Source organism: Desmodus rotundus, chromosome 11 (assembly GCF_022682495.2).
Source record: "Desmodus rotundus isolate HL8 chromosome 11, HLdesRot8A.1, whole genome shotgun sequence".
In the NCBI taxonomy this organism is placed as follows: Eukaryota; Metazoa; Chordata; class Mammalia; order Chiroptera; family Phyllostomidae; genus Desmodus; species Desmodus rotundus.
The window spans coordinates 2,882,473-2,900,915 of record NC_071397.1 but is presented as its reverse complement, the minus strand read 5'-3'; the positions used below and the strand labels follow the sequence as shown (position 1 = coordinate 2,900,915).

Genomic DNA, 18,443 nt, shown 5'->3' with positions numbered 1-18,443 from the left:
ACATTCCCCACACTCCATTCGGTAGTTCCAGGTGGCCCAGCTAGGGACACTTGGGGCCTCTTGGTGACCTGAAAAACAGAACACTGGGGTCCAAAGACTCATGTATCACCATTTCTTTTCTGCCTGATAGAAATATCCCTTTTGGCCTGAAAATGGGCCCCTGGTGCCAGAACTGGGGACCTGCAGCTGACATAGACCTTACTCCATTTCCTGTGCACAGCCAAACCAGGATTTGGCCCACCGACAGAAGGTAGTGTAGTCCAGTTTGTGACCAGAGCGGAGTTTGTCAAATTTGGTAAACAGTGTAATTCATGATGAGGTAGCACCTGTTAATCCTCTTTTAGATTAGTAGGTGTCCAAGTTCCCCTGGTTTTATAAACTAGCAGATTTGGAAACACAGTAAAGTGAAAACTCGAGACAAAAGGTGAATCCACCTGAAACAAATAGCAATTTTTACTGAAGCCTGAAGGCAGACATGCAACTTTTGGTCACGCGGCCTTTCTGGTGATTAATTGTAAGCCTCAGACTTCTCTGTGGCTCATGTCAGCACCGGTGGGTCCAGAACTCCTGTCTTCTCCATTCAAGCCCGAAAGTCCGGACAGCCTAGTGGTGCCTTTTGCTGACTAACTCCTGACCTCCTGCACTCTGGACCTTACCTGTGCCATCCTATGGTCCTTTTCCATTTCCCCACCACTTCCGCGATCTCTGCGGCCTTCATTTCTTTCTGCAGGTATCAGCCAGATGCGGGGACATACTTATTGCAGGTGCTCCTGAATTTCTGTAACAGGGGTTCTGAGGAGGGGTGGCTCTTTGGAAGGTAGTTAGGCAAGTCTCCCTTCTGGCACAATTTTAGGGCACAATTTTAAATACGTTGTAATATAATTTACAGTGTATTTCACATACATAATGCCCCTTGGAGTCGTGAAACTTGGGACTCTGAACTTCAGGAAATTGTTATGGTCTACGCCATGCCACCCTGCACGTGCCCAATCTTGTCTGATCTCGGAAGCTAAGCAGGGTCGGGCCTGGTTAGTACTTGGGTGGGAGGAAATTGTTACGAAGCTGCATTTCCCTGGCATTGTTTCCACTGAAATTGTGAGTTTACTTGGAGTGGCGTGATGATAGGGAGGCTAGGGGTCTCCCCAAGGCTTAGTGCCACCTCTCAGTGCCACCACTGCCATCCATGATCCGACATGAAAATAAATGTGTGCAGAAAACTTAAAATCAAAGTCTGTGGCAGTTTGCAGTCACCACCAGCACCTTCCAAAGGGTCAGGAAGTGACAGAAGAGACTAAAATGGAAACTAGAAAAGGAAAGAAAATAGAGAAAGAATTTGCCAGAAGCAAATCTGCAAGCGAGGGCTCTTACTCCCTTTCTACTGATTCCAGGAAGCCTCATGAAGTTTTTAGTTGAAAGGCTTTTCTGGAAGAGGAAGGCTGGAGGAGGGCCGTGGCTTTCCTGGGTCAGGTGAGTCAAGTTCACATTCTAAATCCTCTAAGTTCCAGTTACTTAACCCTGTGAAGTTGCTTACCTTTCCCAGTAGGTCTTTAGGTCCCTAGAATGGGGGTCAGTGACCCATCACAGGTTTTCAGGAACTCCAGTAAGACAATTTGTTATGAATTATAAATTTCAGTTTACCTAAATACTTTTGAACTTCTTGGAATTTCCTCTAAAAATTTTAGGGAACCTGAAAATCATTTCAAATGCTTTTTTTTTTTTTTTTGGTAAACTCTCCTTCTTCCTCCCACGTATATATTGGCGTCCAGTGTGTCTGTAAAGTCCCCTTTCATAATGCAAATGCCCCTGGGGGAAAGGCACAGCTGAAAGTTTCCAGATAACACCTTCAAAGTCCATAAATGCTTCAGCTCCGAGCAGGAATGGGACGTGGGCTGGGCCTGGGGAAGGACGGAAGAACCCCTTGGAGGCTCAGAGACCTCACAGCGGATGAGGTGCAAAGCAGTGTGCTGAAGGGGAAAACTGGGCAGAGCAAAGCCACTTTTCGACAATTTGGGTATATGTACCAATTCCTATACATAGGCTGGAATCATTTGTTTTCCTGTCCGTGATATGTATTCATTTGTAAATGTTTATGTGTAAATTATATTTAATCCGGTCCCTTAACTGACAAACCACCAATGACTGGAGTTGGAATCTGAGGTCTGCCCAGGGGATGTTAGTGCTCTATCAGCCCCCAGTTCACCAGTGAGAAACACAGTATGAAGAGACTAGGAAAACACTGAACGTTAGCAGGAGAAAAGCTCAGAGTTGTCCTTTTCTACTGCGGGGGGGGGGGGGGGGGGAGCCTGGCCATTTTTTATGGGCAGTTTTTTCAAGCCCTTACTTTCCAGTCTTAATATTCACCATCTGAACACCGATGAATAGCTTTCTTCTTGCTGCTCTGACACTTTTTAATAAAACTTAAAAAAATTAAGTTGTAACTGTATACAGCAAAATGTGAAAATATTAAGCTTGATGAATTTTTACCTACGTACATATCTGGGTAACTCCAGATCAAGTTATACAGAAAGAACGTTTCCATCACCCTCCAAGTCTTTCTCAGGCTTCCACCCAGTCAACAGCCATTCTCCCCCCACCCCCCCTACCTCCCCAGATGATCAACAGCCCCACCTCTGTCAACACAGAATATGCTCATTTGAACACGCCCTCTCAATCGTCCATGATCTTGTCTGTGATTTTGCATATAACAGGAGTTCAAGTTTCCGTCATGTGGGTAGATCACAATTTACCCTATTCATTGGCATTCGAATGTTCCCAGTTTTGGGTGATTATGAATAACACAGCTATGGACATCCTTATATATTTTTATATATTTTACGATCCTTATGTATATATATTATATGTATTTTCATTAGTGTATATAAGCCCTCACTTCTCTTAGGTATATTCCTAGGAGAGAAATTGTTAAACCAGAGGGTAGGCATGAGTATAACTTAACTGGTCAAGCATACAGGCTTTTTTTAATTTTTTTTTATTATTTTTAGAGAGAGGGGAAAGGAGGGAGAGAAGGAGGGAAACGTTGCTCGGCTGCATTGCGTTGCTCTCGCAGGCCCCAACCAGGAACCTGGCCCGCAACCCAGGCATGTGGTCTGACTGGGAATCGAACCGCTGACCTTTTCATTCACAGTCTGGCACCCAATCCGCTGGTACACCAGCCAGGGTACCGTTTTTCAAAGAAAAATTGTACCAATTTATTCCCACCAGAAATATGTGAGAGTTCTAGTTCCACAAACTGGCCATTATTGGGTATTGCTATTAATTTTTTTTGCCATTTTAATAAGTATGTATCTCATTTATGGGTTTTAATTTGCAACAGCACCTTAAAAAGTACATAGACTTGTTGGAAATTTTGGATATCTTCTTTTGTAATGTGCCTGTTCAAGTCTTGTGCCAATTAACTATTGGGTAGTCTGTCTTTTACTTAGTTTTTTGTAAAAGTATTTTTAAAATATGTATTTTGGATTTGAGTTCATTATTGGATATATGATTTGTGACTATCTTCTCCCAGTTTGTGACTCGCTTTTTCACTTTCTTAATGGTGTCTCTTGATGAATTTCTCAATTTTAATATAGTCTATTTCTATTTATTTTATGTTGGTACTTTTTAAAAATTAATCCTCACCCAAGGATATGTTAATTGATTTTTAGAGAGACAGGAAGGGAGAGAGACACACAGAGAGACAGAGGCAGAGACAGAGAGAGAAGCATCGATGTGAGGAACATTGGTCGGCTGCCTCCCATACACACCCTGACTGCGGTTCGAACCCCAACGTAGGTACGTGCATCATCCGGGAATTGAACCTGAACCTTTTGGTGTACAGGACAGTGCTCCAGCCGATGAGCCACCCAGCCAGGGCTATCCTTGGTCCTTTTGGTGTCCATTTAAATAATCTTTTTTTTAACTCTCATTTTTTTTATTTAGAAAATTATTATTTTCAAAAGTACATTGTAAAAATATTAGAACATATAGATAAGAAAAATAATCACCTATAATGTTACCATTCATAGGCATAACTTCTACTAACATTTTGATACATATTCTTCTCCTTATAAATGTTTATACATATAGTTTTCTTTCAAAAAAGTGGGATGAGCTCTGGCTGGTGTGGCTCAGTAGATTCAGTGTCAGCCTGAGAATCAAAAAAGACAGATTGTACTGTATTTATTTAACATTTTTTAATTTATATTTTATATACACTTGATCTTAGCCAAAAGGCCAAGAAGTGATACAATTTATATTTTATGCAAATATCAATAAACAGTTATCCTAACTGTTAATGGTTACATAGTAGTCCATCATATAGATATGCCAAGGTGTCATCTTTAACTAGTAAAATTCACATAGTAATATGTGAACAAGCAATATCAGTAGCACTCTCTGGATTGAGAATCACCTGAGAAATCCACTAAGGCAATGATGTGGTGTCCAGAACTTCAGGCTCGGGTCCGCTGCCATCCCCATGGCCTTGGTAAAGTCATTCAGTCCCTCTCCACCCTGGAATTCTCCATGTTCAAGAACAGGTCGGAACAAATCATCTGTAAGTGTGCTCCAACTTGGAATGTCTGAGGATTCGCCCGTAACAAGGCTGTTGATATGTGTCTTTTCCTTCTCTAGTGTTCTGACCGACTCGCTTGCGATCTAAATGATATCAGGTCAGAGTAAACCGACACCCTTCGGGAACTGTGTGGCAAGGCGATCATGTCCCTGGAACAGACGAGTGGGTAGGGGCTATACATCGCAGCTTTACTTAAAAGTCCACTGTGGTTGTGGGACTCTAAGGGATTTCCCTGGAGAGGAGCTTAGAAATGAAACTTCATTTTTTCTCAGAAGAAAGTTGATTTAGAGAGTTAAGAACTTTCAGGGTGGGGGGAATCACTGTTATGATTAACTCACAAAATCTGGGGAGAAAGAAACCCAAATGAAAAAAAGACACCATAAAGGTAAACACATAAAGCATTGCAAAGACCTTTCACAGAGTTGAGCAGAGGAAACTATTAGATGTGCTCCGCGCAGAAGCAGCTCCTTGAATCACTGGGATGAGAGTTAGGGTCTGATTTGGAAAGTGAGGGCCAGACATCTGAATTTTTGTTGGTGCTTACTTGTTCATCGCATCACTGTGGACCGGTCACCTCTCTGAGCCTGCGTCCCCATCTGTAAAATAAGGAAATGATAGCATCTTTTAAGTTTGCCCAGATGAGCAGATATGTGGCTTGAAGCAGGTAAGCCCTTAGCCAATCTCAGCACACGGTAGGCACTCAATTTTCTTCTTTTGCTATTTAAAAAAATCATGATAAAATTCACATTCCATAAAGTTCACCATTTTAAAGTATACAATTCAGTGGTTTTCACATATTCACAATGTTGTGAAACCATCACCCTTGACTCCAGAACTCTTCCATCACCCCAAAAAGAAACCCTGTACCCACTCACAATCACTCTCAATTACCCCTTCCCCCCACCCTGGCAACTACTAACCTACTTCATGTCTCTATAGATTTGCCTATTCTGGACATTTTCTATAAATGGAATCTACAGTTTGAGATCTTTTGTGACTGACTTTCATTCGCATAGAACACTCAATATTATTGTTTTGTCGTTGTTCCTATTTCCTACGACTCGAAGAGCATGAGAACCAAATGACATAATGAATATGGAATCTCCTTGTAAAGAAGAAATTGCTCTGGAAATGTAAGGACTGATTTATCCATTGGGGTATTTACTCTTGTGGAAATGGAGAGATGCCCATTAGAACTTCCTAGAGGGAAAATAAAATCACAAAATTAAAAAACACAACAGGACTAAAAATATCCTCTCTTTGAAAAACGTTCAGATACCTTTTTTCCTAAAGCTTTTTGCATGCTCATTTAAGTTCTCTTCACTTCGAGACCTGTCACCACTAGTCCAGTCTGTCTCTCCAACCTTTGAGCCATGCTATTCCTGGATGTGGAATTTGGAGGCGGAGCTGCAGAGGACCTTAGGAGGAAGCTGGTAGCCAGTCATCCATAGTGGCCTCTGACCCACCCCCGGAGGGCTGGTGGAGGGCAACAACAACACATCTGAAGGCAGATATTACACTTGATTTCTATCCAGTCTTCATTTTGCTCTTGTGTTAACACAACAAGAAGCTTGGAGTCCATTTTTTATTTTATGTGTGTGGACTATGACTCACTTGGGAATTTGTTCAAATGGTCCTGCCCAAATGCAGACAGTAATTTAGTACAATCAAAACTCTCAGGATTATTAGCTCAGACTGAATGAAAAACCTTCTTCACTTGTAGAAGTAATTATTCTGCTTTGCATTGCCTTCCAGAGAATTTCTTGAAGACTTAAGGACTCAAAAGACTCTTCTCAGAGTTCATTGTTTTATTTATCCTCCTCCTCCCTACATTGCGTGGTGACATTGGATGGTCTCTAGGTGTGGGCAGGGCTCTATGGCTTATGTCACATGGTCTGGTGGTTGCCAGAAGGAGAAGAGGAAGAGCAAGAAATTGAAAACTTATTTGAACAAATAATGAAGGAGAACTTCCCCAATCAGGCAAAGGAAATAGACTTCCAGGAAGTCCAGGAAGCTCAGAGAGTCCCAAAGAAGTTGGACCCAAGGAGGAACACACCAAGGCACATCATCATTAAGTTATCCATAATTAAAGATAAGGAGAGAATCTTCAAAGCAGCAAGAGAAAAGGAGACAGTTACCCACAAAGGAGTGCCCAGAAGACCATCAGCTGATTTCTCAAAAGAGATCCTGCAGGCAAGAAGGAGCTGGAAAGAAGTACTCAGATGAAAAGCAAGGACCTACATCCAAGATTATTCTATTCAGCAAAGCTATCATTTAGAATGGAAGGGCAGATAAAGTGCTACCCAGATAAGGTCAAGTTAAAGGAGTTCATCATCACCAAGCCATTATATTATATGAAATGTTAAAGGGGCTTATCTGAGAAGAAGAAGATAAGAACTATGAATAGTAAAGTGACAACAAACTCCCAACTATCAACAACCAAACCTAAAGAAACAAAAACGAACTAAGCAAATAACTAGAACAGGAACAGAATCACAAAAATAGAGATCACATTGAGGGTTATCAGCAGAAATGGGGGAGAATGGGAGAAAAGGTACAGGGAATAAGTAGCATAAATGGGAGCTACAAAATAGACAGGGGGAGGTTAAGAATAGTGTGGGAAATGGGGAAGCCAAAGAACTTATATATATGACCCATGGACATGAACTAAGGGGGGGATGCTGGTGGAGGTGGGGTACAGGGTGGAGGGGAATAAACAGGAGAAAAAAATGGGACAACTGTAATAACATAATAAAATATTTTAAAAAAAGAAAATAAACAAATACAACTTATTTTCCCTAAAAATGAGATGAGAGAATGCATATGTTGAAAAATTATAAGGTGTTATAAATTTATGATATTAGTATTAATATCAGTATTTATTACCCCAATCTCCTCTGGCAGGAAACTGGAAATTACCAAAGGAATGAAATAATGGTTCCACAATAATGGAGAAAAGGAGTAATGACAGTTCCATGGAAATACAATCAGGCTGAACGTTGTGAAAAGGTAAACTTAGAACCGAAAGAATCTGGGGGAAAGAGGAAGGCAGTTTCTTTCTGAGCCTTGGGCTTAAATTCTGGCTTTCTCAAAAAACCTGTCTCCTTGGACACATTATTTAAACTCTCACTCTCCATTTCTTTACCTGCAAAATGGGAATAATAATAATGTTGATCTTATTTTGTTGTGATGGTTAAATGACTCAAATTACTTAAAAAGGGGGACATTTGGCGCATTGTAGGGGGTCATTATGTACTTGTTCCTCTTTTCCTCCTTTTTTCCTTACCTCTACCTAGCCTGAGGACAGCAAGATACAGTATACACTGTGACCCAGCTGGAGAAAGAGTGATTACAATAAAACGAGAGGGGTAGTGGGTTTTGTTTTTTAACATGAGGGAGACATGAGGAGTTGGTGTTTACTTAAGATGTTTTGGCTCCGTTAAGACAAAGGGGCCAAGACGACAAGAAAAAAAAAGAAAAGAATGTACTGCTTCTGGACATATCTAGGTCAAGGTGTAACTGGACAGGCACTGGCCTGGAGCAGGTCTGCCTCAGGCCAGCCTGTAGTGTGTGGGTTCTTTACTTTGTGTAGGAAAGATTTCACAACACGAGTTCAGGTGATTCCTTTAAAACTTTATTTCTTTTTAGAGAGAGGGGGAGGGAGGGGGAGAGGGAGAGAAACATCAGTGTGTGGTTGCCTCTTGAGAGTCCCCTACTGGGGACCTGGCCCACAACCCAGGCCTGAGCTCTGACTGGGAATGGATCCAGCGACCCTTTGGTTATCAGGCCGGCACTCCATCCACTGAGCCACGCCAGACAGGGTGAGTCCAGGTGATTCTGAGAGTATATTTAGTAAGGCTGGGGACAGTGAAACAAAAAAAGAGAGGGTGGAAGTCGTAATAGGAGAGAGCCGACACGGTGCTCTGCTTTGGCTCCCTAGAGAAGTTATAGGAAAGGAGGAGCAAGGCAGGGCTGCTGTTAGCTCCCGGAGAAGTCAGAGAAGAAGGGGGCCCTGGAAACAGGATCACGGAGTAAGCCCACGTTGAGCTGCTGCTGCCCATGTCTCCCCTGGCTGTGAGTCTCCTGGGGATCCTCAGAGTTGAGGAGGAAATTAAAGGTTCATGCCTAAAGAGGGGCATGGGCATGCTCTATAGCGAGCCTGCAATGCGTCTTTGTCCTGAGGGCTTTTTATCTTTCTTCGATGGGTGAGAATCTTAGCAGAGGGTTTCAGCAGAATATTCGTCAGCTTTCCAGGGGCATTTTTAATATGCTGATATGTCAACATGGAGCAGACCAGGGAGGGGGCAGTTTGGGGAATACTCTTTGTTCCTCTACGCCGTTTTACTTTTATTTTGGGTCTGGCTTTTAATGGGGTTTTTATCTGTTCCCCTGATTTCATCTGTCCTTGGGTTTGGCTGGCACAAATGACATTAATTGGGTCTCTCTTCTCTATCTCCCAGACCAGTTCTCTGGGTAGGAAGGAGAGGTATAAACCATTTACTCTCAAGTGTCCTTGGTTAGGGGAGATAAGTTCTTGCCACTCACCAACTGGCTGTAACTTGCTCAAACTGTTTGGCCTTGTTTAATTTTCTTGTCTGGACTTTTCCTAGTGTCTTACTATCCTGCTGCAGAGGAACCAAGGGACATGAGATAAAGACTCAGGTTTTCCTTTGCATTGTCCCATTTACCACAAAAGGAGAAGAGAGAGTCGGGGCATCAGATGCTCTGTTCAGAAGAAAAGATAGTACAGTGGGGGGTACCTGCTGTTTTTTTTTTTATCTCTGAGTACAGTAATAGGGTGGAGGCACTGGAAAAACCCCAAATGTGGGGGTTCTGGTCTTTTCTCACCATTGTGTGGGTGGAAGTTGAAAGCGGTGGCACTGCCACTGCAGGAGGCTGCTCTCCCCTTACCCATTTACTTCCCCTCAAGTACACCTTAGATTCTATTTCCTTTTCCTGGAATCACTTCTAGATATATTTCTGTGACAGAAAGAGAAATGGGAGGCAGTCAGGGGGATCCTGGGTCTTGCCGCAGTTAAAAACTTCCAAATGCAAGCAAAAGAATGAAGCCAAACCCGCATTTACACCACACACGAGAACAAACTCAAAGTGGTTAAAGCCTAAACGTGACACCCAGCCCATAAAACTCCTAAAAGAAGACATACGGCAAAACTTCATGACATTGGACTTAACAATAATTTCTTGGATATAACACTCCTAGAAGCACATGCAACAAAAGAAAAAAAATAAGACAAATGGGACTACATCAAACTTAAAACTTTTGTGCATCAAAGGACATAATTAACACAGTGAAAGGCATCCCATGGAATGGGAGAAAATATTTGCAAATGATATACCTGATGAGAGGTTAATAACTAAAATATATAAGGAGCTCCTATAACTCAACAACAAAAAAATCAAATAACCTTATTCAAAAATGGGCAAAGGACTTGAATAGACATTACTCCGAAGATGATTTGCATATGGCCAACAAGAATATGAAAAGATCCTCAACGTCCATAATCATCACAGAAAAACATATCAAAATTACAGTGAAGTATCATCTCACATCCACTGGAATGGCTACTGTCAAAGAACAAAACGAGACAAAACTAGCCAGTGTTACCAAGGGTGTAAAGCAACGGGAGCCCATGTGCACTGTTAGTTGGATTGTAAAATGGTGACTACTGTGAAAAACAGTACGGAGGCACCTGGTCCTCGGTCGGGGTGCATGCCTAGGTTGCGGCTTTGATCCCTGACTGGGGCGCACAGGGGTACAACTGATTGAAGTCTCCCTCCCTCTCATTCTCTCTCCTCCTCTCTCTCTCTCTTTCTTTCTCCCTTCCTCCCTCTCCAAAATTAATGAATAAAACATATCCTCAGGTGAGGATAAAGAAAAAGGAGAGACAGCATGGGGGCCTTTAACAGTTAAAAACAGAACTACTACATTACCCAGAAATGCCACTTCTCGGTGGGTATGCAAAGGAACTGAGAGTGATGATTTGAAGAGACATTTGCACACTCACGTGCACAGCAGCGCTATTCAAAACGGCCAAGGGGTAGGAGCAACATGAACGTCCATCGGCAGACGGATGGATAAACGAAATGCGGTACCGACACACAGTGAAATGTTATTCAGCCTTAAGAAGAACGGAAATTCTGACATGGGCCATAACACGGGTGAACCTTGAGGACGTTGTATAAAGCGAAACGAGCCGGTATGAAGTGGAAAGACAAATAGGCTATGATTTCACTTCCATGAGGTATATGAAGTAGTCAAATTCACAGACACAGAAAGTAGAATGGTTGTTGTCAGGGCCTAGGGGTGGTGGGAAGGAGAGTTGTTTAATGGGTACGAAGTGTCAGTTTTGCAAGATGAAAATGTTCTGGAAATAGGTTGCATAACCATGTAAATATGCTTAACAATACTGGACTGTACAGTTAAAAATGGTTAATGTGGTAAATTTAATGTGGCTTTTCTTAATCACGTAAAAAAATTAAAACAACAAATGCCTAAATAATTTTGCCATAATTTGCCCCCGCACTAGCCTGTTCCTCAGACCTTTGGAGAATCATCCAGGGTCCAGGTAAGGGTTCTTTAAAGACCTCTCTGGGTATCCTAGTTCCCCTCAGCTCTTCTGTCTTCCCAAGTCCTATGGCCTCTTGTCTTCTGCTCATTTGGCACTTGAACGCATGATGCTTTGCGCTGTTGACTACCTTTCCATAGTTATTTATAGAAATGTACGGCCTTGTGGCTGCCGTTGTCATGTAATACCTTAATATTTAACATTCACAAACACTGAGGCACACTTTATTTCAACTTCCAACCCTGGGAAATAAGCACAGAATGGAAGTTTTAGCTTGTGGTTAAGTTAATATATGTAAATACTAATTGTAGCTGTAGATGAAATGCCAAATATTTTTTCTTTATTTTGTTTATTTATTTTTTCCTCCACTTCATTGATCTTTTTGCAGCATTCCCTATGTAGAGGTGAGGAAACTGAGATCTAGAAAGAAGCTAAGCAATTGGTAAATGGTCACACAGCACAAGGATTAAGTCTCTCTTTTCTAGGTCGCTGTCCTAACTCAGCCTTACTTATAAGCTAGCAGCTAGCAGACATTTGCTTCACCACTGAATAGCTCGTTTGACTGCTAGCTGCTTCCTAGGTTTTGCAGCTTACAAGCTTTAAGGCAGCAGAAAAGGGGAGAAAAATGTATAGAACTGAAATGAACTCTTGTTTGACAAGCCTCCAGATTTCCCAATGTTCTCTTCAAAATGAAATTCCTCTCAATGTTTTATTATATGATCGCTTTATTAAAAATCTGAAAATGCAGATAAAAAATGTAAAAAAAACCCCATTACTCCACACACTCAGAGACTGTCACTGTTAATTCTGTGGCGAATATCCTTCCAGATATGTCTTGCACTCATTTGTCCATCTCTCTTATCTGGATAACAGTTAACACTCCTTTTTGTCATATTTTTTATCATTTAAGAAAATATTGAAGGAGTCCCAGCCAAGATGGAGGTGTAGGTAGAAATGCTTCGCTTCCTCGCATGACCAAAAGAAGGATAACAACCAATTTAAGAACAATAAACAATCAGAACTGCCAGAACATCAAGCTGTATGGAACTCTGACAACCAAGGAGTTAAAGAAACATTCATCCAGACTGGTGTGCCGAGATGAAGAAATATGGCCCAAATGAAAGAACATATCAAAACTCCAGTAAAAGGGCTAAGTGATGAGGAGATAGCCAACCTCTCAGATGCACAGCCTAAAACACTGGTAATCAGGATGATCACAGAATTGATTTGAGTATGGTCACAAAATAAAGGAAGAAATGAAGGCTATACAAAGTGAAATAAAGAAAAATATACAGGGAACCAGCAGTGAAGGGAAGGAAACCGGGACTCAAATCAACGATTTCGATCAAAAGGAAGAAATAAACATCCAACCAGAACAGAAAGAAGAAAGAGAATTCAAAAAATGAGGAGAGGCTTAGGAACCTCTGGGACAACTTTAAGCACTCCAACATCCAATTTATAGGGCTGCCAGAAGAAGAGGAAGAGCAAGAAATTAAAAACTTATTTGAACAAATAATGAAGGAAAACTTCCCTGATCTGGCAAAGGAAACAGACTTCCAGGAAGTCCAGAGAGTCCAGCCCCCACACCCCCACAGGTTTACACAGCCAGAGATTTTGAGGCTTTCTTTCCCTGCGCTGGAACCCTGGGTTGCTTGGTCTGCCTCACTCCACACTTGCTCTTCCGATTTATCCATACACGAATGAGGGACTGCCCAGTCCACCAGCTGCCACCTCATCCACCAGGTCTGCCAGTCGCCGCCTTGCCATGTGTCCTCTCTGCCCCAGCCGCCCATCTCAGCCACTCCTACCAGTCTGGAAGGGTGTTCCTTCTTTAACTCCTTGGTTGTCAGACTTCCATGCAGTTCGATTTTCTGGCAGTTTGTTGGTTTTATTGTTATTGTTAAAATTGGTTGTTGTCCTTCTTTTGATTGTGCAAGGAAGCAAAGGGTATCTATTGTTTCCTTGGATGGAAGTTCGGGTTTCCATGATATTTAAGAGTAGTATGTTCATCCCTATCTACTACAAATCAAATATTTGCTTTATTTTATTCTAAATGTGTTTGGTCTTGTTTTATGATTTGATTCGTTCTCTGACTTCATCCAGGAGATAATGTAGTTTGAATGGAACCTGGAGAATCTCATGGAATCTAAGGGAAGCTGACCAACCAGGACTCAGGGTGACAGGAACCTCTCTCTTCCATGCCTTCGGGTCTCACATCTTTGGTTTTCTCTGCGTTAAGGCTTTCTTTTTAGACAGGCAGTATCTCTTTCTCATGGGTGCCCCACGAAGGTGGTGGTCTCTCTTCTTTCTATCACTCACATTCAAGTAAACAGCTTATGTCTATTCCACCCATTCAAATGAGACCCAATTTCAAATTCCTGAAAAAGAGAATCTGATTGGCTCATCCCAGGCCAGGCATCACTCTCTTGTTCAGTCAATGGGGGTTAAAGGACAGAGTTACATGGGGCAGATATGACTGCTGGTGGCTACCTAGAGGGTTGTTAAAGGTTCGCTGACAAAGGAGGCTATCACATTTTGAATGTCCCACCCAAAAGTTTCACTATAAGTTATTACATTATCATACAATATACCCTAACATCTATTTGGACTCTCTTCTGTTCTATGAGTTGGTTTTGCTGTGGCATAATTATAGGACTACCTGGCCTTGGAAATACTCAATCTTAAGGATTTGGAGATTTGGAAACAATCAGTCTAGGCTTCTCTGATGAAAGGAATCACTCTTCTCCTAGACAGTCAACTTCTGAATGATAAAATGGCCTAATTCCCTTTAGAAACCCTGAAACTGACCTGGTCTTGGGATCTGGAATTAGTTTAAATTTCTTACACAAGATCACTAGCCTAAGAAATCCAGAAAGAAACAGGCTGGTCTTGGGCATATACCAGGCAGTATCCAAGTATAGCCCCTGACCTAGTTCTGAGATGGTACCTAGAAGGTCTTTTAGAAAACTGCTTTCGGCTTTCCTTTCTTAGAGTGGTGTACAGCAACTTGTCCCTTTGCCTCTCAACTAGTCCTTCTCTAGGACCTCTTCCTAACAAAACAAAACAAAGCTATGAGGGCAGATATGTAGGTGTTCATAACTTTCAAACTGGAGTGGAAATTCAAGTTTCTGGGAGTCTCCTGGTTGGGTAACACCTCGTTTTCTCCATTTCGTATCCCATCCCCACAAGAGAACCACTGCATGAGGATGCAGGTGGTTCCTTCTTTGTATCTAACATGCGAGCGAGCCACCTTGGTCATTGTTTCTGCATAGTGTTTAGGGATGGGACAGTGCTTTATCATGCATGACTGCCCCAAGAATTGCATCTCTGGTCCTCAGGGAATTAACAGCTAGGGTATCACACCACTATCATGAGAACCAAAAATGTTCCTGCAAAATTTCAGAAATCACTTCAGGAGTGGTTGCACTCCTTTGAGATAACGCCTATTATGAGCCATTTGGGTCTCTTATTCGACATGATCTCTTCGCATTAAGTGGGCTGTTTATTTGTGAGTTAAGACCCTCGTCTTGGCAAGAGTTTTTAGTTTTCTTGGGTCAGTATCCTTTTGCATTTATATATAGAGAGGAAGAAACATCAACTTGTTGTTCTACTTATTTATGCATTCATCGGTGTATTCTTTTATGTGCCCTGAGCAGGGATCAAACCCACAACCTTGGCGTACTGCACGATGCTCTAACCAGCCGGGCTACCCGGCCAGTGCCTTTTGGGTCAGCATTCTAATAGCGTTCTTAGGTTCCGATGACATTTTATTTTGGATCCTTTGTCAACACAACTTTAATCCATGGATGTTGCAAATTAAAACACTTTCTAGAAAGTCTATGGTCTCACATGAAATCAGTTCTTGGGTCAAAATTCCTCTTCTGTATGTAAGGCCAAATTGAACTCAAGTAAAAAGGGAATTGTAGCAGGGTATAGTGGGTAGAGAGCTAGACTGGAAGTTTGGAGAACCCTTACTACCTGTGGGATCTTGGGTAAATCAAGTCTCTTCTCTTAGTTTCAATTTCATTTGTAAAATGGGGAGGTTAGACTACAGTCTCAGTTTCTTTCAGCTCTAATATTGTGATTTTAAAAATATTTGTGTCCCCATTCCATCATCCGTAAGATTGAGATAGTATGTTCTCACCTCTGAGGCAGACTCAACTTTCCGAAATGTTAGAGAAATATTCCAACATTGTCGTCAACCAAAAATTAGGCCGTTGAAATGATCTAAGCTTCCACACAGATTTCAGAGGCCCAAGAACAGTGTGAATGTTTATAACTACTGTATAATATGAGTTTGTAAGTATTATTATAGCAAGGTGTATTTCCCATAATATATTCACACTGGAAGGGGGAAAATCATTAGTGAGAAATAGGGCAGTCCTTTATTAGGAAAGGAGAAAGGACACATATTTAATATTCTGATAGAGGACCAGGAAGTAGAAGAGGGGCTAGGGGAAAAAGTAACCCTTGCCTACTTGTATCAGTGCTCAACCCTCTAACAATCTCCTAATGTTTTTGGCCACAATGTTAAACTATTTCTTGAGTGCTTCTTATGGAGCAGGCACAGTATTGACCTCATATATTCTTACCTTATCTAATCCTTACCATAACCCTGTCTGTGCAAGTTTCTACGTTTGCCAATTAGGAAAATGAGAATTTGAATCCCAAAGGTATGACCCCAGAACCCAGGCTTTTATTTTATCTCATTTTTAATAAGAGTAAAATATTTATCATGCAACAGTAGTTGCAATGAGAGTATTATATTTTAATGAGTCATTATATTTTACTCTTATTTCGTAGTGTGACAAGAGGTAGAATGACTTCCCTTTTCAAAACCTCCTAGCACCCTAGACGCTACCAGTGACTTATTCTAGTTTTGCATGCTGTTGAAAGTATACTCCATTAGGAACCTGAAAGCTGGTTTCTGATTTTGCTGCTCTGTATTTTTGGACAAGGCATATAAGCTTTCTGGATCTCACATTCGTTATTTGTAAAACAGAGTGCTACTTGAAGGCAGGAGACTATTTCCTACTCATCGTTTCTTCCTCTGAATGTAGCAGAGTGTGGGGTAAATAGCGTTCGAAAGCACTTCCTGGATGAAGGAATGTAAGGGGGTAGACACGATGGTCCCTGTGCTTCCTTTCACATTCTTTGATCTTGAAACAGGGCCTTGACCAGGTAGGTGTACCACATATACCACGGTGGCAAACACAAGGCCGGAGGGCTGAATCCGGCCCTCCAGCTGTTTTTATCCCGCCAGGCACCTGGTTTCCACCCAGCAGCAGCACCAAGCTCTCACTTAACTGTTAAGAAGGAGTACTTACATTAAAATTACATTCCTAAATTTACATTTAGGTCCTAAAATTACATTTGGCCCTTTGAAGGCAACCGCAAGGCTGATGTGGCCCCCAGTGAAAATGAGTTTGACACCCCTGAATATACAGTAACGCTATGCCTTCTATTTTAAAAATAGAACAAGGCATGCCAAACTCTCATTAGCCTTTATTTTGAGAGGGTTGGGCTTGACCAAGTACTTATGGTGTCCGTTTGTACTGTCATTAACGTTTTCATCGAGGCCTCCTTTACTGCCCGACTAGCTACTACTGTTGCATGACAGCAACAGTCCCGATAAACTGTAGCAATCACCACCGCCGGCGGGGCGGGAAACCAAGGGTTTTCAACTAAACTCCTCTGGGAAGGCAGCTGTGAAAACTTACGCAAACAAGTCCTTCCAGCGCGAAGTGCACACCCCTGGCTGGGAGGACTGGGTACCGGGGTACACTTTGGTACTTGACCTTGCCATAGTATCCGCTCTTCCAGGGACTTTTTGCAGGAATTTCTTCACCTACAAAATGGTGGAGTCGTCCAAGACACGGGAGCTTCTCCCCGCCAAACCGGGCTCTAACTCCGCCCCTTGAGGGTAGAGGCGGGGCGAGACGGAGGTCAGGCCAGGAGTCACCCCCAGCCTCCCGCCGCTGGGCGGTGCCTTTCCTCCTTCCCACTTCCCGCCCCCTCGTTTCACCGCGGTGAGGTCACGCGGGGGACGTCACGGGGTTGTGACGCCACTGAGGGGCGGGCCTCTGGGAGAGGAAGGGGCGGGGCCTAGGGCAGGCGACGCTTGCGCAGTGGGCGCGGCGCGGGAGGAGGCGGAGGCGGCGGAGTAGCGAGAGAAGAGGCGGCGGCGGCGGCGGCGGCGGCGGTGGCGTGGGGGGGGAGGGAGGGGGGGAGCGCGCGCGAGAGTGGCTGAGTGAGTTTACCCCTATGAGGCGGTGAGAGGCCCGGGGCCTACTTCAAAGGAGCGGGGTCGCGGCGCTAGCTAGCAGCGGGCCCCCTCCTGGTCCCCGGGCCCGGCGGCGCGGCGGCGGCGGCTCGGTTGTGAGGAGGTGGGGAAGCGGGTGTCCGGCCCTAGACATGGAGGGCATGGACGTGGACCTGGACCCCGAGCTGATGCAGAAGTTCAGCTGTCTGGGCACCACCGACAAGGACGTGCTCATCTCCGAGTTCCAGCGGCTGCTCGGCTTCCAGCTCAACCCGGCTGGCTGCGCCTTCTTCCTGGACATGACCAACTGGTGAGCCGGCCCCGCCGCGCCAGCGTTGGCAGCGGCCTCGGGGCCCCGAGGAGAAGGGAAGGGAAGGGACATCAGAGCCCCGCAGCAGGGAGGGCCGGGCGGGCTCTGAGGGGCTCCCCTCTTCCCGGGGCGGAGAAGGCGTGTGCGGGAGCCCCAGGGACGAGGGAGAAATTGGGGGCTGAGCAGGGCTCCAGAGGACGTACGGGGAATTGTCGGAGGCCACGGAGGGCAGGAGGGGCGGAAGAGAGATCGGGGCGGGGGAGGGCCCTGAGGTTCTGTGAAGTATTAGTGGCCGTGGAACGTGGGAAGAGGGAAAAGACCTGAGTCTCGAGGCGGCATAGGGGTAGACTTGGGAGGAAGAGGGCTGTGGTTGTTGGCTAAGAGTAGAAAGCACAGGAAATTTGAATTTGGGGAGTGGAAAAAAGCTTCGGGTGTGGAGTTAGGTGCTGAGAAAAACAGGGACGAGGGGAAACTCCGGGAGAGTATTAGACGCTATGGAGGAACCTGGAGCGCGGGAAAGACTTGGGAATTAGGAGCTGAGAAGAACAGATGTGGGGTGTGTGTGTGTCTGTCCGTCCCCGTCCGTCCGTCCGTCCATGCAAGGACCGATTGGGAAAAGGAGAACAGTATTAAGGGGGAGGACTATTGAGTACGGTAAGAGAGAAGACTTTTCCGAAGAGTTGTGCCAGGGAGTGGTGGGTCTACCAGTAG

The 18,443-nt window shown here is 43.7% G+C and overlaps 1 protein-coding gene and 1 long non-coding RNA gene across 2 annotated transcripts in view; one reads left to right on the top strand and one right to left on the bottom strand.

Annotated features, from left to right (window-relative positions):
• Positions 1-4,181: 4,181 nt before the first annotated feature.
• On the bottom strand, positions 4,182-17,151 carry LOC112302303 (uncharacterized). Its single transcript, XR_002974546.3, has 3 exons — positions 16,881-17,151; positions 5,118-5,169; positions 4,182-4,722 (listed from the first exon to the last, which is right to left on the bottom strand). It is a non-coding gene; the product is annotated as an uncharacterized lncRNA (long non-coding RNA).
• Positions 17,152-17,378: 227 nt separating this feature from the next.
• The window catches only part of ILRUN (inflammation and lipid regulator with UBA-like and NBR1-like domains), a 79,581-nt gene continuing 78,516 nt past the window's right edge, over positions 17,379-18,443 (top strand). Inside the window, exon 1 of the mRNA XM_024558123.3 lies at positions 17,379-17,732. Within this exon, the coding sequence (XP_024413891.1) occupies positions 17,575-17,732 (158 nt within the window). The 5' untranslated portion in view covers positions 17,379-17,574. The remainder of the gene's footprint in view (positions 17,733-18,443) is intronic.